This window comes from Hypanus sabinus, chromosome 3 (genome assembly GCF_030144855.1).
Source record: "Hypanus sabinus isolate sHypSab1 chromosome 3, sHypSab1.hap1, whole genome shotgun sequence".
Lineage (NCBI taxonomy): Eukaryota > Metazoa > Chordata > Chondrichthyes > Myliobatiformes > Dasyatidae > Hypanus > Hypanus sabinus.
In genome coordinates this window covers 42,657,303-42,683,914 of record NC_082708.1, presented here as the reverse complement: position 1 = coordinate 42,683,914, position 26,612 = coordinate 42,657,303, and the positions used below count along the sequence as shown (strand labels likewise).

At 40.0% G+C, this 26,612-nt stretch overlaps 1 protein-coding gene across 2 annotated transcripts in view; it reads right to left on the bottom strand.

Annotated features, from left to right (window-relative positions):
* Positions 1-26,612, bottom strand: part of atp8a2 (ATPase phospholipid transporting 8A2) — a 419,615-nt gene that overhangs the window by 64,851 nt on the left and 328,152 nt on the right. For both annotated transcript variants that reach the window (XM_059964171.1, XM_059964170.1), the window contains 3 exons: positions 22,229-22,303; positions 16,619-16,741; positions 4,023-4,101 (listed from right to left, as the gene is read on the bottom strand). In XM_059964171.1, coding sequence (XP_059820154.1) covers positions 4,023-4,101; positions 16,619-16,741; positions 22,229-22,303 — 277 coding nt within the window. The remainder of the gene's footprint in view (positions 1-4,022; positions 4,102-16,618; positions 16,742-22,228; positions 22,304-26,612) is intronic.

Below are 26,612 nucleotides of genomic sequence, written 5' to 3'. Positions count from 1 at the left end.
GAATTCTGTAGGTATTGTGCAGTAGAACAATATGTATAATACCCATTTGAAGGATTTATAGTTTAACCATTTGATTACATGGGAAAAAGGAACTGATCTCTGATCTGGTTCACAGTGTTGTCAAAGGCCAGTCATTTGAACCAAGTAGCATCAGGCATAAAGAACATAAGAAATAGAAGCAGGGCTAGATTACTTGATCTGTTACACCCACTGCACTATTCAGTCATGTCATGGCAGATCTGTTATGTTGCTTTCGTCATCCTGCACTGACCAAAGAATCTCATTTTGGTCAAAACCTTCTCACACCTAACCTATTTTGCTGAGAAAGTTGCACCCATTCTCAGAAAGTTACATTATTTTTTAAATTAAAGATAAATGGTAATGGGCTCTTCCGCCCAACACGTCCATGCTGCCCAATTACACCCATGTGACCAATTAACATGCTAACCCATACACCTTTGGAATATGGGAGGTAACTGGAACATCCATTAGTAATGCATGTGGTTATGGGGAGAACGAACGAAGTCTTCACAGACAGTGGAGGAACTGAACCCGGGCTGCTGGCACTGTAATAGGATTACACTAACTGCTGTGCTATTGTGCTACCCTAATGACTCACTGTTTGCCATCAGATGCCACGACTGCTATCACAAAGTAATACAAGTAATATTAGCCACAAGAATGGCACCTGTAGTTCAGATGGTAACATTCCAGACATTTGAACACATAAATAAAGAGCAACTCTCTAGAAGAACTGCTCCACAATCAGTGGTATCAATATTTGGTAAACTGTTAAGTTGAGAGTCTGACTGCTGTCCCATGTGTACTAATAAGATCATAACACTGTTTCTAAGAAAAGAACGAGTGTTCTGGCAAATATTTATCTATCATTCAACATGAGTGAAAACAGGATATTTTCACACAGCTGTTTGTGGGATCTGTGTTTCCTGTACTATAATAGCAATTTAACTTCAAAATGTTTTTAATTAAGAACCGAAAAGGATGTGAAAGACTTCAAGAAAAATAGACATTTTATAATTTCCTATTGGATTACTCCAAAGGTTTAACGTTATTTTTATAGAAGGACACAATAGCCCAAATTACTAGTCAAGCGGCTGGGCGACAATTCCTCAAATTTCTCTTTTTGTAGAGGGTCAGACACATCCAGAAGTGAGACCTAGAGGAAAAATCTGCAGGGGAGGGGTGGTAGTGACGAATGAGACTTTATTGGATATTCAAGATAAACCATAATATTAAAAAAATATAAACCATAATATTAAAAAAACGGATTCTTTTGAGCATCTCTATGTCCACTAAATATCAGTGTGTAACTTTTGAAGGTGTTTCTTCTGTTGAAGATGAAGAAAATAGGATACATCTAAAAACCTAATTTATTAATAATGATTTTCCATTAGAACCCATTGAAATACTGAACATCAGTTCTAATCATGCATATTGAAATACTTAGGTAAGTTCAAGGTTCCACAGGTGAACAGTAATGGGAAGAATAACTTAACACAAGAAGATCCATTTATTATTTAGGATTTGGAAGTGTTGACAAAGCTTTATTGCCCCTTCCTTATTTCCTCTGAAAAAAATGGAGGTGAGCCCACCCAGCTGGAAGTAGGAAGTTCCAACATTTAGACCTAGTGAAGGAACACTGATATATTTCTACATCAAGATAATGTGTGACTTAGAGAGGAGCCCGTTTCCACGATGTGTGGTTCTTGATGACCGAAATGATGGGTTTGTGAGATGCTGTAGGAATAGCTAGGTGACTAATTGAGGTGCATTTGTAGATGGTATATACTGCAGCCATGGAAGGAAGACAGCACTGGGGTGCATGGCCTGAAGAGTCTCAACTTTCTATTGCTGGAGTTACACTCATTGGCTGGGTAGAGATTATTTCATGACTGCACTAATGTACCCTTAGAGATGGCAGAGAGATTTTATAATGTCTGAAGGGGAGTTATTTTCCACAAGTTTGACCTGTTCTTGTGGCAATAACATTTATGTGGCTGATCCACATGAGTTTCTGGTCAATGGGGAATCTTGGACTGCTCAATAATTCACACACATAAACATTTTGGGCAGATAACTAGAAGGTTGTGGTTCACTACAGTGGAAATTTCTTCTCATCTTAGTCACAAATGGGCTGTCATGAAATTCAGAACTCTGAAAGGTATCAAGGCTCGAGATTCTCTGTTAATGCTTCCAGCTTACATGACTGGAATTCTACTCCTGAGTCAAACAACTCTTTAAAAAGCAGAAGTGGGCATTTTCTACAGCAAAGGGATTCCCTCAACATCACCATGCTGATCTACCCCAAGCCTTCCGACAATGGGAGTACTTCCAACACCTTCTCCTTGATGCCTACTGTCTTCTTCCCTGCCCCACTAATCAAAGCAAATCCAGCAGTTAGATAGCGTTTAGAGTTATTGACTGGTTAATTCTAGCTTCATAGTTGCTCTGCATCCTCAAACCACCCTGATCCTATCACAATGACTTCATCCACACCAACTTATTATTTCCATGATAAACTCTGCCCACATCAAGTCTAGTATAGTGATCTTTTTTCCCTGCATAGCCAAGTCTATAGTATTTGGACTACAAGAAGTTTAACAGTAATTAGAGAACAGGAGTGCTGTGAGCTGAGTGTACATGGAAAATTTTGGCTGAGGCATAGGAGACAGTTAAGTAGATTATATTTATGAAATTCAGGAATTGAATATTTTATATATTAATAAAATTTGTAGGTTGTATGCTTTCTTCTTCTCTCATTGAAGACAGGTAGACAACTAAAAAGTGCCTACTGCATTCCAACTTCCTTTAAAAAATGCTGATATAATTGTGGAGCATTTTCCTCCAATATGAAAATCTGCAGGTTTTATTTCTGTAGCAGACTGTCATGTCATTTACTAGCTGCAAGTCTAATAGGATCCAAAATGTCAAATTACAGTTGAAATTTACATACACACAGTGGGAAAGGCTATAGTCCTTATGAATTCCAAACCAACCAGGGAAATGCAGCAAAATAACATTTCTTTATTAACCACTGTATCATGTTAATGCTTGATTTGTAATTTTTTGAGCAGTTTGGCATTTTTAAAAAAATCTCAGAACTTGGAAATAGAATATATTTTCTTGCTTCTTGCATCTAGTTTTGCACAGGATGCCTTGAGCTCAAGTACTGCATAGGTTAGTCACAATTAAAGCTGTTTCTACTATCCCCCAATAGCATGCCTTAACCTTAGTCTAAGATGCCAATACTTACTGTTCCTGTGTGACAGTTCCATTTCCCACATTAGCTATTCTTACAAACATATAAAAATGATACAGCCAATTCTGTGCAGACTGTTCACATCCACTGGGAGCTGAGACAGTCTAACTTACATCATTCTTTCAAGAAGACTTTCATCATTTCAGGCTGGCTTGAATTTAAATCTATGCCTCAGAAGATAAATAAGAGATCTCTAACCCTCTGTATCAGCCATCCCCTTTATTTTCTTAATTGAAGGTGTTGACAATCAGGAGTATTTCTGTAATTTGTGTACAGAGAAGCTTGTATCAAGTTAATGTTCCATAACATACTTTCACATAGCAAGTTTAATACATGAAATCCTAAAGGAACTTTGAACAATGTGATACAAAAAAGAACCATTAGCAAAAGCAAACAAAAACTTAGCTAAATAAGGTAGATTTTAAGGAGTGTTCCAAAGGAGAGAAAGATAGAAAGGTCAGGAGCAAATGTGATGGAATTCTAGAGATCCTCTATCAAGACCAAGGGTGTCGAGGCACTTGAAGCTAAACTTATTACCAGCAGCAAGAACATAAAGGTAAGTAAAAATTTTCAACCAAAAACTAAAATCTCTGTTTCAAAAATACTGTGCAACTTGAGAGTTTGTTCTTCTCATGCAAAATTTAAATTATACTCTGTTTAACTAATGCACTATATGTAAATGGCACATTTTTATAACAGCTTTTGCAACAGTTCCTAAAATCAATAATAATAGATTGACTACCTTGTTCAAGTGTCTTTAGTGGAATCCAGAAGAGAATGATGGAATGGATCAACGCATTTATGCAGTGACCCCAGAAAACCTACGGGGAAAACAAATTTCCAGTCAGCACTTAGTCCATTTACTCATTTGCTTCCAGGTACCCACACACAAAATATAAATCTACTCAGCTTGTTTACAACTACTGTCTCAGCTAGTAGAAACATTTCAAAATATTCTAACATTAGCAAAATCTAGCTGGCTGTGTCTAAATGCATCTCAAGAGAATGAACTTGAGTCAACATTTCTATTAATTTTAATCTCAGTGTATTTCGCAATATCTTTACAAATAAGAATAATGGAAAGCTTCCATACCAAGAAAACGCAATCCGCCTTTAAGTATGTCACAAGTATGCATGAGCAGTAGTATTATTGTTTAACATTATTGTTTTAAATTCACAATGTAATTACCTGTTGGATGAGACTTAGCTCAAAATTTCCACTGGATAACTAAAATGCATGAAATGTTTTCTTTTTTTTTTGTAATTTATTTTTTATTGAAGTTCATCAAACAAACATTTCCATAAGATGTATTCCATACATTGTACATATATATCATATAATCATATATATCACAAAATCTCCACAAAGTATTTATCTGAGGTATGCACTTATAGAAAAGAGTGGAAAGAAAAAACAAGCAAAAGGAAAGAACTATGTACAAGTAGGGAGTGATCTTTTATTTTATAACAGATTCATTGATTTGTGAGAATAAAATCAGGCCTATGAGTTTTCTTGATGTATCTAATGTTAACTTAACCATAAATACAGAATTGTAGTATTGCAGTGACTGAACAATGGACCACAGTTGCAGTACTACGCAGACATTCTAACCTGGAGGCTGTGTATGAGGGCTGGTTTCTGCAATGATGGGACTAACGTACAAGAAAAGATTGAGCACTCAGGTTTACTTGTACTCAGGTTTAGAAGAAGCAGAGGTGATCTCAGTGAAACATACAAGATTAAAAATGGCTTGACTAAGTAGATTCTGTGAGAGTGCTTCCCCAGTGAGGGATACCAGAATTAGAAGAGACAGATCATCAGGTTTAGAGGTCACTTATTGAGATGAAGAGGAAGTTCTTCTCTGAATGGACATGCATCTTTTGAATACATATAGTGTAGGCTTAAAGTTAGACACTTTGGCCATAGGGAATTTAAGGTTATGCACACAAGCAAAAATGCAGAGACAACAATCAGAAACGGAAACAGGTTTATTATCACTGACATCTGTCATGAAAATTGTTGTATTGTGGCAGCAGCATATTGCAAGACACAAGAAAAATAAGTTACAATAATAAAGAAATAAACAAACAAGGCAAAAGAGGAATAGCAAGGTAGTGTTCATGAAACATTCAAAAATCAGATGGCAGAGAAGAAGCTATTCCTAAAATGTTGAGTGTGGGTCTTCAGGTTCTTATACCTATGAGATAAAAGAGATTAGGAAGGCTAATGTCATGTTAGCCTTTATTATAAGAGGATACATGTACAAGTGTCTTATCACAAATAAGTAGAACTTGGTTACATTCGCTGCATTAGGAAGGATATACTTACAATGGACACAGATTTACTAGACTGATGACACAGATGGTGCATTTAGCATAAAAGGGAAGACTGAACTGGAGTTCAGAAGAATGAGAAGGTATCTTATCAAAACTTAAAATATTCTCAGAAAATCTAATAGTTTGGTTTCAGAGAGAACATTATTCCAGAATGGAAGTGTAGAACCCTGAGTCAGATTCTTAGAATTAGGAATGAAATAGGGAGATGTATCTTCGCACAGATTTTGTTGAATTTTTAGAGTTCTCTATTCTGCAGGGTATTCGGTCATTGAGTTAATTCAAAACAAAGATATTAATATTTTTTGGATTTTAAGGAAAAAATAATATAGTGAAGGAAAATGGCACTGAGATAGATTAGCCTTGATCTTGATGAACAACAGAGAAGACTCAAGCAGACAAAAAGCCTTTTCTTGTTATTGTTTCACATATAGTGCAAGAGATATATAATCCATTAACTTTTAAGGCCATTTCTGGGTTTTTTTTTTGTTCAATACAAACAATCTGCTGATTTTGCAGGTCTCTATAAATATCTCAACAAGTATAGTTATTAAAATAATCATCATGTGGTAGTGGAGGAAAATTCTCCAAGAGAACCACAACCTTGTCATGGTTTGGAGCTTGCGTGTCTGAATGACCCAGAATGTGTCTGTACTGTGCAAAAGTCTTGGCCACATACATATAGCTAGGCTGCCTAAGACATTTGTACAGTACTGAAGCGACTTTATGTATTGCACTGTACTGCTTTCGTAAAAAAAAATAACAACTCATGTGAGTGATGATTTTCAGATTAGATTATATTAGATTCATCTTTATTGTCATTGTGTCGAGTACAGATACAAAGCCAAATGAAATGCAGTTAGCATCTAACCAGAAACCCAAAGAATAGTGTTATTGACAAAATAACTGTGAATAAAAACTAAGTGTTACAGCACGCAGATATAAAAGTACTGAGACAGTACAATATGGGTGCAATATTGCTTAGCGCTGTGATGTGAGGTTCAGCAGGGTCACAGCCTCAGGGAAGAAGCTCTTCCTGTGCCTGCTGGTGCAGGAGTGGAGACTCCTGTAGCGCCTACCGGATGGGAGGAGAGTAAAAAGTCCTTGGTTAGGGTGAGATGCATCCTTGATTATGCTTTTCGCTCTGCCGCGGCAGCATTTATGGTAGATGTTCTCAATGGTGGGCAATTGAGTGCCAATAATCCGCTGGGCAGTTTTCACCGCCCACTGGAGTGCTTTGCGGTCCTATATGGGACAATTGCCATACCACACTGAGATGCAGTTGGTGAGTATGCTCTCAATGGTACAGCGGTAAAAGTCCGTCAGTATCCTGGGACAGAGGTGAGCTTTCTTGATGTTCCGCAAGAAATAAAGGTGCTGTCGTGCCTTTTTGATCAGGATGGAGGAGTTCAGGGACCAGGTGAGATCTTCAGAAATGTGGACACCAAGGAACTTGAAGCTTGTTACACGTTCCATTGATGTAGATGGGGATGTGAGTGTGGCTCCGAGCATGCCTGAAGTTCACAATGATCTCCTTGGTTGGTCTTCTGGGTGTTAAGGGCCAGGTTGTTGTCGGCACACCATGCGGCTAGGCGCTGGACCTCATAGGCCATCTCGTCATCCCCTCTGATCAGGCCAACCACAGTAGTGTCGTCTGCGAATGTGATTATGGAGTTAAATCATGTACAGGAATGCAGTCATAGGTGAAAAGGGAGTACAGAAGAGGGCTCAGCACACAGCCTTGAGGCACACCGGTGTTCAGGGTGAGAGTGGAGGAGGAGAGGTTGTCTAACTTAACAGATTGGGGTTTGTTAGTCAGAAAGTCCAAGATCCAATTGCAGAGGAATGAGCTGATACCAAGCTGGTGAAGTTTGGCGATCAGTTCGGAGGGGGTCACAGTATTGAATGCCGAACTGAAGTTAATGAACAGCATTCTGACGTTAGAGTTGGGGCTGTCCAGGTGGGTCAGGGCAGAGTGAAGTGCCATGGAGATGGCGTCCTCTGTTGACCTGTTGGTGCGGTAGGCAAATTGATGGGGGTCCAGGGTAGTGGGCAGACAGGATTTCAGATGTAGTAGAACCAGTCTCTCAAAGCAGTTTGCAATGATGGGGGTGAGTGCAACTGGGCGGAAGTCATTCAGGCCCGTGGCAGTGGAATGCTTCGGCACTGGCACGATGGTGGTGATCTTGAAGCTTGTGGGGACAACTGCCTGGGCCAGGGACAGATTGAAAATGTCCGTGAAGACACCGGCTAACTGCCCTGAACAGACTCTGAGCACACGGCAGGTATTCCATCCGGACCAGCCGCCCTCCGTACATTCACCCTGCTCAGGGTGGTGCAAACACCGGAGGTGGAAAGTGAGAGAGGCAGTTCACCAGGTGGGAGATCCGCTTTGAGGGTGACCTCCTTGTTCCCTCGGTCAAAGCCAGCGTAGAAGTAATTGAGCTCATCAGGGAGGGGAGCAGAGCTGGAAGGGGGCACAGTACTAGGTGGTTTGAAGTCTGTAATGATCTGTATGCCATGTCACATGCCAGGGGACCGAGGAGTTGAAATGCTCCTCAATCCTCTGTTTGTATGTGTGCTTAGCCTGAGAGATTCCCCTTCTCAGGTTGGCCCTGGCTGAGCTGTAAGCCTCCCGGTCTCCAGACCTGAAGGCTGAATCACTGGCTTTGAGCAGGAGGTGAACTTGATATACCTGATTCTGATACTGTGAACTGAGAGTGGGAAGAAGACAGGAAGAGGAGATGGTTTGGAAAAGAGGAAGGGAGAAGGGAGGGAACAGGAAGCACCATAAGGCATTTTGTAATGATCAATAAACCAATTGTTTGGAATTAAATGACCTTGCCTGGTGTCTCAGGGCCATCTGTGTCTGCACCAGCACCACAACCCACCCAGGTACACTTTCTCTGCCACCTGTCCCACACCACTCCCACAAAACTCCAACTTTGTCATTCCCGGCATCCTTTGCTCCCACTAGATTTGCAAACTTGCTTTCTGCTCCACATTGACAAATACAATACTAGGCACCCTAGCTATATATATGAACCTAAGTACTGAATGCTGGCTGGAGTCAGGGCCATAACCTTGGTAAGGTCATGTATGCCACCTAGGTCAAAGGGTAGAGGTCAGGCTAAGAGTGGTCCACTGGTCTGCTATATTTGGGGGTTCTGCTCAGGGCTAACAAACCTGACTAGTTGAACAAAACTGTTATGAAAATAGCAATGAAGAATCCTTCTACATCTGTGGGCGACAGTAACCAGAGGTCCATGAGCTAGTCCTTATTGGAGGATCAGAGGTGAACAGGGTCAGAAACATTAAAATCCTCATTTTTAAAAAAATTTTGGAGGACCTGTCCTGGGCCCAGTTTGTAGTGCAATTACAAAGAAAGCATGACAGAACCTCTGCTTCCTAATGAGTTTGCAAAGATTCATCTAAAACTTCCACAAACTTTTATAGATGTGTAGTGGAGAGTATATTGACTGGCTGCATCATTGTCTGGTGTGATAACACCAGTGCAATTGAATAGGAAATCCTACAAAAAGTAGTGGATATGGCCCCATCCGTCATGGGTAAAGCCCTCCTCACCGCTGTGCACATCTACATGAAGTGTTGTTGCAGGAAAACGGCATCCATCATCGGAGACCTCACCATCCAGGACACGGAGTCTTCTCATTGCTACCATCAGGAAGAAAGTACAGGAGCCTCAGGACTCAAACCACCAGGATCAGGAACAGTTATTGCCCCTCAACCATCAGGCTCTTGAACCAAAGGGAATAACTTCACTCATTGTCACTTGCTGTTTCGTCCTGAGCAAGACTCAGAAACATCAGGTTCAATATTTCTGCCCTGGACACTTGACACCATTAAAATAGCAACTAATGCAAACGTCTTGCACTCGTGGCAAATTTATATAGTGGTATCATAGTTTACATTCTTTCTTAAACACATGGATTATATTTCAACCCAACATAAAATGAAAAAGTATTTAGAAAAGCATTTTTGTACACAGTAGTTTCAAAATTAATTGAGTAAAGTATTGGGAAGGCCAGTAACTAGGATTGCCATTGATAACTTTGATCATGGTCTGTGGTTATCTGGGCACGAATCCAATTTGGGATCACTGTTATTGTAGGGTTAACTTCAATCATGAGCCATGGTTGCTGAAGGAATGTTGGTTTCTGGACATTTGCGTTATCCATCATTTAGTCCTACTACCACTTTATTGACTTCCATTCTGGGAACTGGTAGATCATTTCAGAATACATTTTTAAAACCCTTTCAGAAACCCAGAAGCAGTGATGCAGATTTTAGATCTTTATTCGGAAGGAATGTATAAACCTTTCCAATACTGAAGTTACCATGGTTCCTGCTGGCATACTCTCCTGCACATTTTGTTGATGAATACCATCACTTCCCTCCGTTCTGCTAATTCTGCCACTTTCCCCTCACTTCAACAGTGAAGCATTATTTCCAGCTTAATTCTCGAGAATGACAACAGATGTGCCTGTCTATTTTCAGTTCTTTTTTAGTCAGTGTCTTCAGAGACTCTGCTTGGAATGACCAAACTGTTCTCGTTGAAATATTGGAGATAGAAGTTGGGTATTTGAAGTTAAATGTTGATTACTGCTTTTTAAACTTACTGACAACATTTTCTGAATGGGTGGTTACAAACAACATTTTATCAGTAGGGATGATGAGCATCTTTTCAAGGACAAACATAATGTTAACTACCAAACTAAAATCTTTCAAGTTTGCACGTTATGTCTCATCTACTTATGGCACTGATTTGTGCTGCACTACGCCCGTACGCATTCTGATAAGTCTCAGTACTTCATCTAAAACGCCATGGATGTTGATAAGTTATATTTGTGTGGTAGAAGTTGGTGGTATGCTTGAAATGATAATCCACCTAAAGACTACATCACCAAAATACCTGAACAGCAATCAGGAGTAGGAATATTATCTCCTCTTCATCCTTTGTGGGGAGAAGGGGTAGTTGAAACAGCTGCTTTGTATCAAGGTTGACTAAAAATTCTATTCTATAGGATCTAGTTATATGATTTATACCACACACTACATTTGGTTTCCAGACAATGAGCAATTTAGGTAATAACCTGTCCTAATGCAGTCTACAAGAAAGGGAAGAGCCGTCTCTATTTCCTGAGGAGACTGAGGTCCTTTCACATCTGCTGGACGATGCTGAGGATGTTCTATGAGTCTGTGGTGGCCAGTGCTATCATGTTTGCTGTTGAGTGCTGGGGCAGCAGGCTGAGGGTAGCAGACACCAACAGAATCAACAAACTCATTCATAAGGCCAGTGATGTTGTGGGGGGTGGAACTGGACTCTCTGACGGTGGTGTCTGAAAAGAGGATGCTGTCTAAGTTGCATGCCATCTTGGACAATGACTCCCATCCACTCCATAATGTACTGGTTAGGCATAGGAGTACATTCAGCCAGAGACTCATTCCACCGAGATGTAACACTGAGCGTCATAGGAAGTCATTCCTACCTGTGGCCATCAAACTTTACAACTCCTCCCTTGGAGTGTCAGACACCCTGAGCCAATAGGCTGGTCTTGGACTTATTTCCACTTGGCATGATTAACTTACTTTTATTTAATTATTTATGGTTTTATATTGCTATATTTCTACACTATTCTTGGTGTGGCTGTAATGAAACCCAATTTCCCACGGGATCAATAAAGTCTGTCTGTCTGTCTGTCTGTCATTCTAGCCTTGGTCTTTGCATAACCTGAGCAGAAATCTTTTATCCAGCCTTACTAGTGAACTGATCTGACTCGGGAGAAATACAGCATACAAGTAGGCATGCTAATGTGGAAAGAAGGATGGAATGAGAAAGATTCAGTAATGGAGGCAAAGGTCTTATGGTCAAAGTTGAGGGAAGGAAATGATACCTCAGTATTGAGGTGGGAGGAAAACACAACGGCACTTTGTCAAAGACCATCTGAAAATCCAAATACACAACCTCTACCAATGCTCCTTTGTCTATCCTGCTTGTTATTTCCTCAAAGAATTCCAACAGATTTGTCAGGCAAGATTTTGGCCTATTTTGCAACGTACATCCAAATATCCCAAAACCTCACCTTTAACAATCGACTCCAACATCTCCCTAATCACCGAGCTCAACCTAACTGGCCTATCATTTGTTTTTTTCCACCTCCCCCACTTCTTGAAGAGTGGAATTGCATTTGCAATTTTCCAGTTTTCCGGAACCATGCCAGAATCTGGTGATTCCTGAAAGATCATTACTAATGCCTCCTGAATCTCTTCAGCCACTTCATCCACATCCATGGGGTGTAGTCTATCTGGCCCAGACCTTTCAGCTTTCCAAGCACGTTTTCCCTAGTAATAGCATCTGCGCTTACTTCTGCCTCCTAAAAATCCTGAACTTCTGGCATACTGCTATTGTCTTCCACAGTGAAGACTGATGCAAAATAGTCAGTTCATCTGCAATTTCCGTGTCCCCCATTACTACCTCTCCAGTACCATTTTCCAGTGGTTCCACATCTCACTTCTCTTTTACTCCTGGTATATCTGGAAAAACTTTTGATATCCCTTTTGATATTATTGGCTAGCTTACTTTCATATTTCATCTTTTCCCTCATTATGGCTTTTGTAGCTGACTTTTGTTGGTTTTTAAAAGCTTCCCAATCCTCTAACTACCCACTAATATTTACTCAGTTATATTCCTTCTCTGTTGCTTTGATGTTGGTTTAAACTTCTCTCATCAGCCATGGCTGTGTCATCCTGCCATCTTCTTCTTTGGGATGTTTCTATCCTGTGTCTTCTGAATTGTTCCAGTTATTGCTGCTGTGCCACCATTCTTGCTAATGACCCCTTCTAATCTTCCCTTATGGCTCAGCAATTCCCTTTACTCCATGGTAATACTGATACATTCGACTTTAGTGTGTGTCTCTCTCACACACACACACACAAAAATTGCAGGGTGAACTCTGTCATATTATGATTACTGCCTCCTAAGGGTTCCTTTACTTTAAGCTCCCTAATCCAATCCAGTTCATTACTGAACACCCAGTCCAGAATTGTCATTTCCCCATTGGGCTCAACCACAAGTTGCTATAAAAGTCATCTCATAGGCATGTTACAAAATTCTCTCTCTTGGGATCTGAAATGAGAACCAACCTGATTTTCCCATATCTAGCTGCATACTGAAATCCCCCACGACTATTGTAACATTGCCCTTTTGATATGCATTTTCTACTTCCCACTGTAATTTGTGGCTCACATCCTGGCTACTGTTTGGAGGCCTGTATATACTTCGCATCAGAGTCTTTTTACCCTTGCAGTTCCTTAACTCTACCCACAACAATTCTACATCTTCTGATCCTATGTCACCTCTTTCTAATGATTTGATTTCATTTTTTACCTGCACAGCCACATCACTGTTGGCCGGAAAGAACTACAATATGCAAATCAGTGAATTTGAATAAATCAAGAACAGTGGAAGCAGACAGGCCAATTGCCTTCATTCTTGCCATGAGGGAGGAAACGGCGGCTACCATTTTATGAAGAGACTGTTCTCCATTCGATCCTGTGCAGTGCTCCTCCACCCCTTACCAGATGGTGTTGCAGTCTGTCAGAATGATCTCCATGGCACATCTGAAGAAAAATCTGCAATGATCTTTGGTGACATACTGAATCTCTTCATACTTCTAATGAAATACAGCCACTGGCTCTCATGCCTTCTTTGTAATTGCATCAATATATTGGGCCTAGGAAAGATCCTCAGAGATGATGACACCCAGGAACTTGAAACTGCTCACCCTTTCCACTTCTGATCCTTCAATGAGGACTGATATGTGTTCCCTTGTCTTACCCTTTCTAAAGTCCACAATCAATTCTTTGGTCTTATTGATGTTAAAAGAGAGATTGTGGGTGTGACACCACTCAACCAGCTGATCTATCTTGCTCCTGTATGTCTTCATGTCACCGTCTGAAATTCTGTCATCAATATTTGTATCATTGGCAAATTGATAGATGGCATTTGAGCTGTGCCTGGCCACACAGTCATGGCAGTAGAGAGAGTAGAGCAGTGGGCTAAGCATGCATCCTTGAGGTGTGCCAGTGTTGATTATCAGTGAGGCAAAGATGCTATTTCCAATCAATACAGACTGGTCTTCCAGTGAGGAAGTCAGGGATCCAGTTGCAGAGGAAGATACAGAGGGCTAGGTTTGGAGCTTTTTGATCAGAACTGTAGGAGTGACTGTGTTACATGTTGAGCTGTAGTGAAAAAATAGCAGCCTGATGTAAGTATTAGTGTTGTCTAGGTAATCCAAGGCTGTGTGAAGAGTCAGTGAGATCACATCTGCTATAGACCTATTGTGTCTATAGACCAATTGCACTGGGTCCAGGTCCTCGCAGGAGTTGATTCTAGCCACGACCAACCTCTCAATGCACTTCAACACCATAGGTGTGAATGCCACTGGACAATAGTTGTTAAGGCATCTCATCTTGCTCTTCTTGGGCATTGGTGTGATTGTTGCCCTTTTGAAGCAGGTGGGAACTGAGCTGAGTCTATGGCTGAATCAGCCACAATCTTATTGAATGGTGGAGCAGGCTCAACAGGACTGATAACCTACTCCTACTCCTTTTTCTTATGTTCTTACCACACAAACATTTCAAAACTGTTAGACACCAAGCAACAACTTTACAAACTCCCATCTGTGTAACCATGCACCACTGTAATACTCCCCTGCTCAAGCTTTGTACCAGTGTACATTTCTCCAGATTTGCTTTCATCCTGTCTTGTAAATCTCTAAAATTTGAAGAGCTTTGAGTATTATCCACAACTTACATCATGAAACTTGTAACCAATTACATTATATAAGGGTTGTTCCTGAATTGCCAACAATAGGAGGGGAAGGCAGTTATTTTAAGTGATTGATCGCCTTTTTCTAAGCAACTTAATATATTTTTTAAAGAGTCTTAAAATCAATGGCTTTGAGTTAATGATCATTGAAATCTGCACTACAATGTGAAAATGATAAGCACAAGATTTTCTGACCGATGCTTTAATAATTTGAAGATCAGTTTTCCAATGCTACTGCATAATCATTCTAACCACAATGATGATTTAACAGGAAGGATGAGGTGAGACCTTTTTAGGAAAACCTGGTCAAAATTGAAACCACAGGAACTAGTAATATATTCATTCCTATTTGTTGATCATTCTCATCCAATCAAATGAATTTTTAACATGCAAGTCTCATGATTTTACAAATCAATCTTTTCACTTCTAATTGGTAAACTGCGAAGCTGTCTCCAGTCCATGTAACTGGTCGGCATTCTTTTTTGGTTGACCTTCAAAGAAATGCCAAGATAGAGTGGATGTGGAGAGGATGTTTCCTATACTGGAGTGTCTTGGACCTGAGGACACAGCCTCAGAATACAAAGATGTATGTTTAGAACAGAGATGAGGAGGAACTTCTTTAGCTAGAGGGTAGCGATTCTGTGGAATTAATTTCAACAGGTGGCTGTGAAGGCCAATTAAATAGGTATTTTTAAAGCAGATATTGATAGGTTCTTGATTAGCATGAGCATCAAAGGTTGCAGGAGAATGTGGTTGAGAGGGATAATAAATCAGCTATGATGGAATAGTGGAGCAAGCTCAGTGGGAAGAATGCTCCAATTCCACTCCTACATTAAATGGTCTTTTGCCAGTATTGTAATTGTATTAATCAAGTTGGTTGGAACTGCAGGTTGTTTTAAAGAGCAAGTACTATTAGGACAAATTTGTCACATTACATCACTTTTCCTTTCATACCAGTGGGCTCAACCCCCTTTTGATACCACACAGAAGTGGCTAGAGACCACTTGAGGATGATGAAATCACAGGAAGAAGCAGAGGTGGATCACCTAATTGCCACTTTCCACTAAATATGGTAGCAAATGGTCTACCTTTCCTTCAACATTCAAATGCTGGGCTCTGCTACTGTTGAGGATATGGATGCTCTTGGAATCCCTTTCTTCCATTAATTGATAAACTGTTAATCTACTTTCACAAATAGATGTGGTAGGATTACAGAGCTTTGATCTGATGTTTGAATGTGAGATCAAGCTAAGACTGATTGATTGAGTGTGAATGGCTGTGGAGGCCAAGTCATTGAAGATATTTAAAGCAGAGGTTGAGAGGTTCTTGATTAGATTGAGAAGGCAAGAGAATAGGGTTGAGAGGGACAATTAATCAGCCAATCTGCTCCTTTGTCTTCTGGTCTTACCACCTAGCTCTGGCTCTTACATGTTACTTCAATTGTTTTACATGCAAGTGCTCTTGTATAGCTCTTTCAGCTGGCCTGGAGTTACAGAAAAAAGGGTCTTAGAAGGGCCAGAGCTAGGATGATAAGACCAGAAGACATAGGAGCAGAATTAGACCATTTGGCCCATCTAGTCATTGTTCAGTTGCCCCTGTTAAAAAGTTAGTTTTTTTTTTGCCCCTGTTAAAGTTACTGTTGACAAGTTAGAGGTCAAGCCTCAACCTTGGCTAAGTATTAAGGAGTTGGGCCAGAAGGGTCTATTGCCTTCTGAATCTTATACAAAGAGCTAGGGTAAGTAATAAAGAACAAAATGGTATGTGAAACATCTATGCAATAGGGCTGTCTCCTTAAATATAGATGGTGAGCTTTGCTATTTTACACTTTATTAGGGATTACATAAAATAAGTTTCTCAAATATTTATCTTGCTTGCTTATACACAAAAAAATCAGTTGTTAATTCATATTTGCCTACAAGTCACTCAATCTATAAGTTTAGAAAATGAGAGAGACAAACACTGAAATTGAATTGGAATTGGTTTATACATGATGCACATTTTGGTTTCAGGAATTCATTTCACATCACAAGAGGCTCTGAACCCAAAACAAATAGAAGGTCAACCCAAAATTTCTAAATAATCTCTTATTCTTTCCAATATATGGAAGTCGGCCTTTTGCAATTTATTTGTCACAGAGAAACTGTAAGACATACCTTTGTGTTGAAGCAATCTGCATTCTGGGAAATCTTATAAAGTTGTGGGAATCGCAGCATGTTGTCTTGGCTACAAGTCCTTTCAAAAATGCCCATTGTGAAGGGAGGTAAAGCAGTGAAAATCTGGAAAGATTTAAATGAAAAATACTTTAATGAATAATTAAAAAAATCATTCCTGAAATGGAGTTCAGTAACTTTTTAAATTATTATACCACACACTGTGCAGTAAAATAAATGAAAGATTTAAAAACTTCTACAATGAAATATGCACCTGAATGCTATAATATGCAATGGTGCACTACACAATACTCCATTAAAGCCAAGTTGAAATCCAAGTCATATTTATGAAATACTTCTTAAGATGTCATTGGATATCTAAGTACTTCATGAAGAAGTGGGATACAATCCAGTATGAGACCAACTAGGAAAAACATCTGGAAATAAAGTTGCAAACAAGTGACTGAGAATGTTTTTGTAGTTGAAGAGGTAGTGCTTCAGAGAAAATAGCAAACGTCAATATTTACAATAATAAAAATTTGAATGCTCGCAGTATACAGAATAAGGTAGATGATCATGCAACACAGTTAGCAACTGGCATCAATGAGTTGTGGCTCATAAGTGGAAGCTTAACATCCAAGGATGCACAAAGGAGGTAGACAGAGGCAGAAAAATGAAAGAAATCAAATACTCAGAAAGATGTGACCTAGGATTGGAAGAAGTAGAATGCGGGTAGAGTTAAGAAACTGTAAGGGAGGTATACACAGGGATACAAATAGTAGCCAGGATGTGTGGAGATAAAAGAGGCAACAAAAAAGGGGAATGTTATGATAGTCATGGGGGATTTCAATATGCAGGTGGATTGGGAAAACTAGGTTGGAGTTGGACCACAAAAGAAGGAAATTGTAGAATGTCGACGAGATGGATTTTTAGAGCATTAGCAAAAAAGCAATTCCAAATTGGGTGTTGTATAATGAAACAGATTTGAATAGAGAGCTTAGGGTAAAGGTACATTTAGGAGATAGTGATCATAACATGACTGTATTCATCTTGCACTCTAGGAGGGAGAAACTAAAATTGGATGGACAGTAGTGCTAGTCAGTTTGTGAACCTTGTAGAATTTTCCCTATTTCTGCATAAGCATGACCTAAAGTGTGATCAGTGACTTTTTAAATTATTATACCACACACTGCGCAGTAAAATAAATGAAAGATGTCATGAATGATGCCCTATGTCACCTCTTTCCAAAGATGAAATTCCATCTCTTATCAATGGTGCAACACCACCATTTATGCCTTCTTGCCTGTCCTTTTGATATAAAGTATATCCTTTGATGTTAAGCTCCTAACTATGGCCTACTTTCAGCCACGGCTCAGTGACGCCCACAATGTCATACCAGCCAGTCTCTAATTGTGCCACGGGTTTGTCCACCTTATTCTGAATGCTAAGCATATTTAAATACAGCACCATCAGTCCTGCATCCTTTGTCCTTTTAAGTTTTGTCTCTGTGGTTCAATTTAACTCTTTGCTCTGTTTGGATTTGTACCCAATCATTAGCTTGTCCTTCCTTACATTTATGCTACACCCATCATCTACTTGTTAGCTGTTACCTCATCCTCATCTCTATCATACTGGTTCCCATCCACCTGTCATATTAATTTAAATCACTCCCAACATCTGGGATACAATGCTGGCATTTATTTCAAGGGGAATAGAATATAAAAGCAAGGAAATAACATTGAGCTTTTATAAAACACTGGTCAGGCCACACTTGGAGAATTGTCAACAGTTTGGGCCCCATATCTTAGGAAGGATATGTTGTCATTGGGCAGAGTCCAGAGGAGGTTCACGGGGATAGTTCTGGGAATGAAGAGGTTAACATATAAGAAACCTTTGGCAGCTTTGGGCCTGTACTCACTGGAATTTAGAAGAATGCGGGGGGATCTCATTGAAACCTGCTGAATGTTGAAAGGACTAGATAGGAAACATCCTCTCCACATCCACCCTATGATGAGGGTATATACAACAGCCTCAAAATTTAGGGGCAGTCCTTTAGAACAGAGGTAAGGAGGAATTTTTTCACCAGAGTAGTAAATCTGTGGAATGCTCTGCCACAGACTGCAGTGGAGCCCAAGTCCGTGGGGTATATTTAAGGCGAAAGTTGATAGTTTCCTGATCTGTCAAGGCATCAAAGGATATTGCGAGAAGACTGGTGTAAGCAGTTGAATGGGATCCGGGATCAGCCATGATGAAACGGCGGAGCAGACTCAATCGTCTGAATGGCCTAATTCTGCTCCATGTCTTATGGTCTTATAGACTCCACCCCAGGGTTCTGAAAGAAATGGCTGAAGAGATTGTGAAGGCATTAATAATGATCTTTCAAGAATCTCTAAATTCTGGCATGGTTCTCGAGGACTGAAAAACTGAAAATGTTCCTCCACTCTTCAAGAAGAGAGGGAGGCAAAAGACAGGAAATTATAGGCCAGTTAACCTAACTTCAGTGGTTGGGAAAATGGTTGAGCCCATTATTAAGGATGAACTTCCATTATTCAACTTTTGAATGTTGAAAGGTCTAGACAAAGTAATGTGGAAAAAATGTTTTACACGGTGGGGAGTCTAGGACAAGGGGGCACAGCCTTAAATGGAGGGGCATCCATTTAACAGAGGGTGGTAAATTTGTGGTATTTGTTACTACAGGCAGCTGTGGAGGCAGGTCATTGGTGTATCTAAGGTGCAGATTGATAAGTTCTTAATTGACCACAGCATCAAAGATTATGGTGAGAAAGCCAAGGAGTGGGGCTGAGGAGAGAAAAAAAAGGATCAGCCATGATTGAATGGCTGAGCAGACTCGATGGGCCAAATGGCCTAATTCTGCTGCTATGTCTTACGTCTTATGGTCTAACTTTCCGGGTACTTGGAGGCACACAATAAAATAGGCCAAAGTCAGCAGAGTTAGTGGATATTGTACACTTAGATTTTCATTAGACCTTTGACAAGGTGCCGCACACAAGGGCAAATGAGACAAGAGCCTTGAAATTACAGGAAAGATACTAGCATGGATAGAAGACAGGCAGACTGGCAGGAGCCAAAGATTGGGAACAAAAGGGGCCTTTTCTGGTTGGCTGCCAACGATTGTTGATGTTCCAAGGGGCTGATGTTGGGACCACTTCTTTTTATGTTTAATGTCAATGATTTAGCTGATGGAATTGAAGGCTTTGTGGGCAAGTTTGTGAGTGACACAAAGATAGGTGGAGGGACAGCCTACAGAAGAATTTAGAAAGACTAGGAGAATGGGCTAAGAAGTGGCAGGTGGCAGGTGAAGTATGGTCATGCACTTTGGTGGAAGAAATAGAAGCACAGACTATTTTCTAAACTGGGAGGGAATTCAGAAATCACAGGTGCAAAGAAACTTGGCAGTTCTTGTGCAAGATTCTCTAAATGTTAACTTGTAGTTGGAGTCGATGGTAAGGAAAGCAAATGCAATGTTAGCCTTCACTTTGAGAGGACTAGAACATAAAAGTAAGGATGTAATGCTGAGGCTTTATACAGCACTGGACTGCACTTGGAATATAGTGAGTAGTTTCGGGCCCCTATCTAAGTAAGAATGTGCCTGGATTGGAGAGTGTCCAAAGGAGGTCCAAGAGAATATTCTCAGGAATGAAAGGTTAAGCATATGAGGAGCATTTGATAACTTGGCCTACACTCATTGGAGTTTAGCAGAATGAAGGGGTATCTGATTGAAACTTATTGGATATTGAAGGGCCTAGATAGAGTGGATGTGGAGATGATGTTTCCATAATGGGGAAGTCTAGAACCAGTATGCACAGTTTCAGAATAGAAGGATGTCCAATTGGAACAGTGATGAGGAGGAATTTCTTTTGCAAAGGGTGGTGAGTCTGTGGAATTCATTGCCACAGAGGCTGTGAAGGCCAAGCCAATGGGTACATTTAAAGTGGAGGTTGCTAGGTTCTTGATTAGTAAGGGTGTCAAAGGCTACGGAGAGAAGGCAGAAGATTGGGGCTGAGAGCGATGAATCATCTGCCCTGATGGAAAGGCAGGATTGTCTAATTCTGCTCTGATGTCTTATGGCCTTGAGTGAACAGCATTGGCTTAAATGGCAGCATTCTTTTCCAGCTGTATGTATATGATTGGGCAGTACGACTTTAGATTCTAATATTCTGTGTAATAAGTGCTGTGCCAGACTTTAACTCGGAATATTAAACTGAAACTAGAACATAGTCTCAGAATTCCAGGGAGTAGATTTAGGATGGAGATGCTTTTCCCAGACAGTGGTGAATCTGTGGAATTCTCTGCCCAATGAAGCAGTGGAGGCTACCTCAGTAAAAATATTTAAGACAAGGTAGAATAGATTTTCACATAGTAGGGGAATTGAGGGTTATGGGGAAAAGGCAGGTAGGTGGAGTTGAGTTCTCGGCCAGAGTAGCCATGATCTTATTGAATGGCAGAGCAGGCTCGATGGGCCAGATGGCCGACTCTGACTCCCATTTCGTATGAGTGCTTCTTTCATTCCACTAGATGTTATTTCAGGGTTGCTACACCTACTTCTTCAAACTTAAGTTTAAAGATGCAAGATATGTAGGTCTGATCAAGCAGAAGCTGTTTTTTCAGATTCTAATTCATTTATTTATAACATGAATATTGAAACATGCAGTGAAATTCTTTGTGTTAACAACCTAAAGATGTGCTGGGGTCACCACGCTTTCCTAAGCCAACCTAGTATGTCCACAAGCAACAGCAACAAAATAAAACAAAAAAAGCAGCAAAATAAGCCAGTTTCCTCCCTCCCTCCCACCCACCCATCCTCTCACATAGAAGACAGGCTTCCACATCAGGTCAGGCTACCTCTGGACCTCTAACTTCTGGACACACCACCCGAGGGGCTTCAACCATTGGGTTTTCACTTTAGGACTTGCCAACTTTGGTCTTCAACCTTCAGCGTTTGATGTTTGGCATTAACTATAGAACTTCCCAATCATAGAACTTTGAAGTCTGGGCCTCCAACCCCAGGACTCACCAACCTGGGGGGGGTTATCTGTGGCCTGGACTTGCAAACATGGGGCCTCTGACTTCCAGACATGCCAACACTGGGCTTCAATTTCTGGGCTCACCAACTTTGGTCTTTGACCTTCAGTATTGACCCCAAAACTTACCAATGACAGGTCCTCAAATTCTGGACTTGTATGGACCTTTAACCCCAGAACTCATCATCCTCAGGGTGGGGGGAAGGGAGGTCACTATCCCTCATCTACACCTATTGACCTCAACGACTGATCAAAGGGTTAGTTGATCTTCATCTTCGGTGTTTGCCAACCCGACATCCATCCATTGGGTTCACTGGCTTTTTACTGTGGAGAGCTCCAACCTGCACTCTGGTTCCTCACCCTGACTCTCCATTTATTACCCCCTGATATCTAACTCATTCCTGCTGCTAGCTCCCTGCACTACCACCCAAACCATCCCTACGAACCTAGAAAGCAACTAGATCTAAGCAATGACCTTGATGGACATCATAGCTCAGTGCTATCTTGATTGGAAGTTCTTGGAACAATCTATAGTGAAAAAAACAGGAATACTGAGTTCATATGTACTTACCACATTATAGAGGCTGATACACCATCGCTCAAAGAGAATCTGCCCTGAAAATCCATTGACAAATGCAAACCAAAGCTATAACATAAAAAGAAAGTCAACAGTTTATTCCTGAATGAACCATTCATCATTAGTGAGTTAACAGATGTGTAGAAACAGAAACTTAGAAAACAGGACATGTTATTTGTTAAAGCCTTGTTACCCATTATTCATTAAAATATTTCAATCCCAACAAAATACATGCACTTCCTTCTCTTTTTTCAAAAAAGGAAAGTCACCAACCATAGCAGACATCTTTTCCTTTGTTGAAGAAAGGTAATAGGGATAATCTTGGTATTTATAGACCAGAGGGTCTCACATTATTGGAGGACAAATTATTGGAGAGGATTTTTATCGACAGGATTTCTGAATATTTGGAGAAGGGTAATTTGATTAAGAATAGTCATCAAGGCTTTGGTCAGATATCACAAGCTTGATTGAATTCTTCGATGAAGGCAGAGCAGTGATGTGGTGCAGATGCTATTTTGGTAAGGGTTTTGACAAAGCTTGAAAGAGTTAATGCAGATAAGTACAGATTAAAACTGCAATTAATTTACTTATACTCAATGTCTGGAAAGGAGTGCAAACAAGCTTTTTAATATCACCATTATGAATCCTGGATTGACAAGTGTTATCAGTGTTACATTTAATCCATTTAATGTTGTGTATGTTAATGGCAGGATCTCCTTTAACATCTCTCATGTTGCATTAGCGTTGGTGCCATGTTCTGCATTTTGACATTTAATTTAGCAGGATCTGGGTATGAAATCATATTTTCTGCTTTAGCTGCAAGGAATAGTTGCAGTGGCAGCAATACCAATACATTCATTCTATCATGGAAAGTGAATAATTTGAAGAACAGGAAGGAAAATTTTCCAGGGACTTGGTTAATGCTACTCCATCAACAAACACTATAAGTTAATAAATGAACTCATGATTCATCACATAATTGATTGGTGAACACTACTATTGCAAAATGGCCACCATTTCTACCCTCACAAACACAGCCATAGGTCTTTAAGGCTTATGTGCAGGATTTGTGCTTCAACGTAATTGACCTCTATATCAATATAAGCAGAAACAATATCAATGTAAATATAGGATGAACTCAAGACTCAACTTCTGTATAAGTCTCAAGGTTAATGAATGCATTTCAGAATCAGAATCAGGTTTATTATCAGCTGCATGTGACGTGAAATTTGTTAATTTAGCAGCAGCAGTTCAATACAATACATAATCTAGCAGAGAGAGAGAAAAAAACATAATAAACAAGTAAATCAATTGCATATATTGAATAGATTATTAAAAAAATGTACAAAAACAGAAATACTGCATATCAAAAAAGTGAGGTAGTGTCCAAAGCTTCAATGTCCATTTAGGAATTGGATGGCAGAGGGGACGAAGTTGTTCTTGAATTGCTGAGTGTGTGTCTTCAGGCTTCTGTACCTCCTACCTGATGGTAACAGTGAGAAAAGTACATGCCCTGGGTGCTGGAGGTCTTTGATAATGGAAGCTGCCTTTCTGAGACACCGCTTCCTAAAGATGTCCTGGATACTTTGTAGGCTAGTACCCAAGATGGAGCTGACTGAATTTACAACCTTCTGCAACTTCTTTTGGTTCCGTGCAGTAGGCCCCCCCATACCAGACAGAGATGCAGCCCATCAGAATGCTCTCCATGATGCAACTGTAGAAGTTCCTGAGCGTATTTGTTGACATGCCAATTCGCTTCAAACTCCTAATAAAGTATAGCCGCCGTCTTGCCTTCTTTATGACTATGTCAATATGCTGGGACCAGGTTAGATCCTCATAGATCTTGACACCCAGGAACTTGAAGCTGCTCACTCTCTCCACTTCTGATCCCTCTATGAGGATTGGTACATGTTCCTTCGTCTTACTCTTCCTGAAGTCCACAATCAGCTCTTTCGTCTTACTGACGTTGAAAACCAGGTTGTTGCTGTGGCACCATTCCACTAGTTGGCATATCTCACTCCTGTACACCCTCTCATCACCACCTGAGATTCTACCAACAATGGTTGTATTGTCAGCAAATTTGTAGAAAATTTCACTTCTTAGGGTTACCATTAGTTCCTTTGCCATTTTAATGGACTTCAAAGGATTAAATCTGCTATGGAAATCTTAGAATGATATTTAAAGTCTGCTAAAATTAGCAACTTTGGACATAAGTTAAATATTAATCTGGTCAGGGTGCATTTTTTTTTATAAACCATAGCTTCCAGTAATGGCAGGGTATAAGGAGAATTCCCTGTCCTTCTGGAATTTTAAGGTTTACATTTTTGTACATTCACTTCAATTCAGCCAAGTAATTTGAACTGTTTTTATACACACTGGAAACAGTCTGCATGATCAGTACAAGCTCACTATAACTCTATAAATAATGAGCAACAGATTTGACAGCTTGGGAAAAATCTAGCCAGCAGCTACTGCCTTTTGATTAATGCTGTTATTGGCATGCTTGACAGTGGACATCAGTTATATAGATGGGAGCTTTCACCCTGCTATATGTCACAAAATAGACTTGTCAAACATGCACATATTACTACGGAACAAAGAATCGCATCAGCCACTTCAAGGGAGAGAAACAAAACCAGGCAACAGCAATCAATCCTTAGCAGTGAACTCAATTCATACTAGCCAGGTTTTATGAAGCAGCCATCACCTCCAGCAAGTGACACACCTTTATGGGACTCCTGAATCTTAACTGTTGCAGAAGATTGAGAAAAGAGCCACCATGTTCCCTTCCTCCAGCTCATTTCAATCTAAAGGCAGGTCATTTAACTAAGCCAAGGTTGTGACAAAGTTCATGCCATGTCCCCACTCAATATAATCTATGCGAAGAGCTCAGTGCATTAACAGGCAAGTTAAAATCAGGCTGTTTCAGGTATGCACATTAAAAAGAAATGATTCACAGGAGTACGTAGAGTTCATCGGTGTCAAATATTCCTTCTTCAATTTGTAGCTTTAAAAACTACTAAGTTACTCATCTGCAATTCACAGAACATGGCAAATTGAAAATTGATTGTATATGCTGCTCCAACATCAATGATCATATTTGAAACATTTTGTTGCAGCTTGATTGTCTGTTGCGCAGAAATTACTCAGGTCAGATGGCATAAGAGAGTGAACTCATATACAGAAAAGAGTTTTCATTTGTATTGTGTCTTAACTTCATTATGCCACTGGCATATAGAGTAGCAATGAAGGTACTCCATCACTGACAGTGTTCAGGGATACCTTCGTCATGTCAGTAGCATCCTCTAAGTTTTCATTACTGTCAGTCATGCAAGCCCCAGGTGGAGACTCAGGAATACTGTCGCAAACAAATGTAGAGGATTCTTCATCGCTGTTTCTGTAACAGTTTTGTTTTACCAGTCAGGGTTGTTAGCCTTGAATCTGGAGACTGGTGGGCACCAAATATTTTGACTTGAAATATAACCATTATTTTATGGTCAACAGATGCATGAAAACCCAACAAAACAGGACACTGCCATTGGATTCAACTCAAAGTTCAATGTTGTGCAGAATAAAAGTTGCATCACTCACTCAGCAGGCACTGGTTTTAGAACAATGGGACTGTCCGACAGACTGAGTGGCTTAATGCTGCCAGTTCACCTCAGAAGCACAGCCACATCCAGCATAATTTAGCCCAATATAGAACATTTTGTGGGAGATGTGGATCCCAGCAAAAATGAATGAAAGATCTCGAGAAAATATGACTGCAAGATTAAGAACATGTGTGTATGGATTATATTGTGTGGATAGTTAGAGAGAAAGTCAAGGCATGGGAGAGAAGGGAGTAAGGGGAATGTTCGGGTAGAGCCTATGACTATTGAGGAATGAGGAATTGCTCATCACTGAAGTTGAAAGCATTGGGATTAAGATGGTGATGTTTGGAAGAGATCAAGATGGAAGTCATCATAGAGGATGAATAAACACGGGGATAAGCAAACTGAGTGCACATGTTGGGCACTTTTATTTTGAGATCCTATTATATTTTAAAGATTATAGCTAAGCTTTCCAACAATTAATATACTGAATGCATCATGATTAAAAACAAGTATTTTTCACTTGAAATCCAATATATGTTATATACTAACCATTTGTTAAAAAATCCATAAAACAATTAATTTTTTAAAAAAGCGAAGTGGATGCATATTTCATACATGTGGGTATAACCAAAAAGTTGCCTGACACACACTAAATAAGAAAAAATTGTCCATAAAAAACATAAACTCTCGTCAAAGCATCAGAGCATCATAATCATCTGGATCTGCAGAACCATGAAAAGACAATTTGCTTCAAGCAAGGTGAAAACAATGTTGAAGCCAAT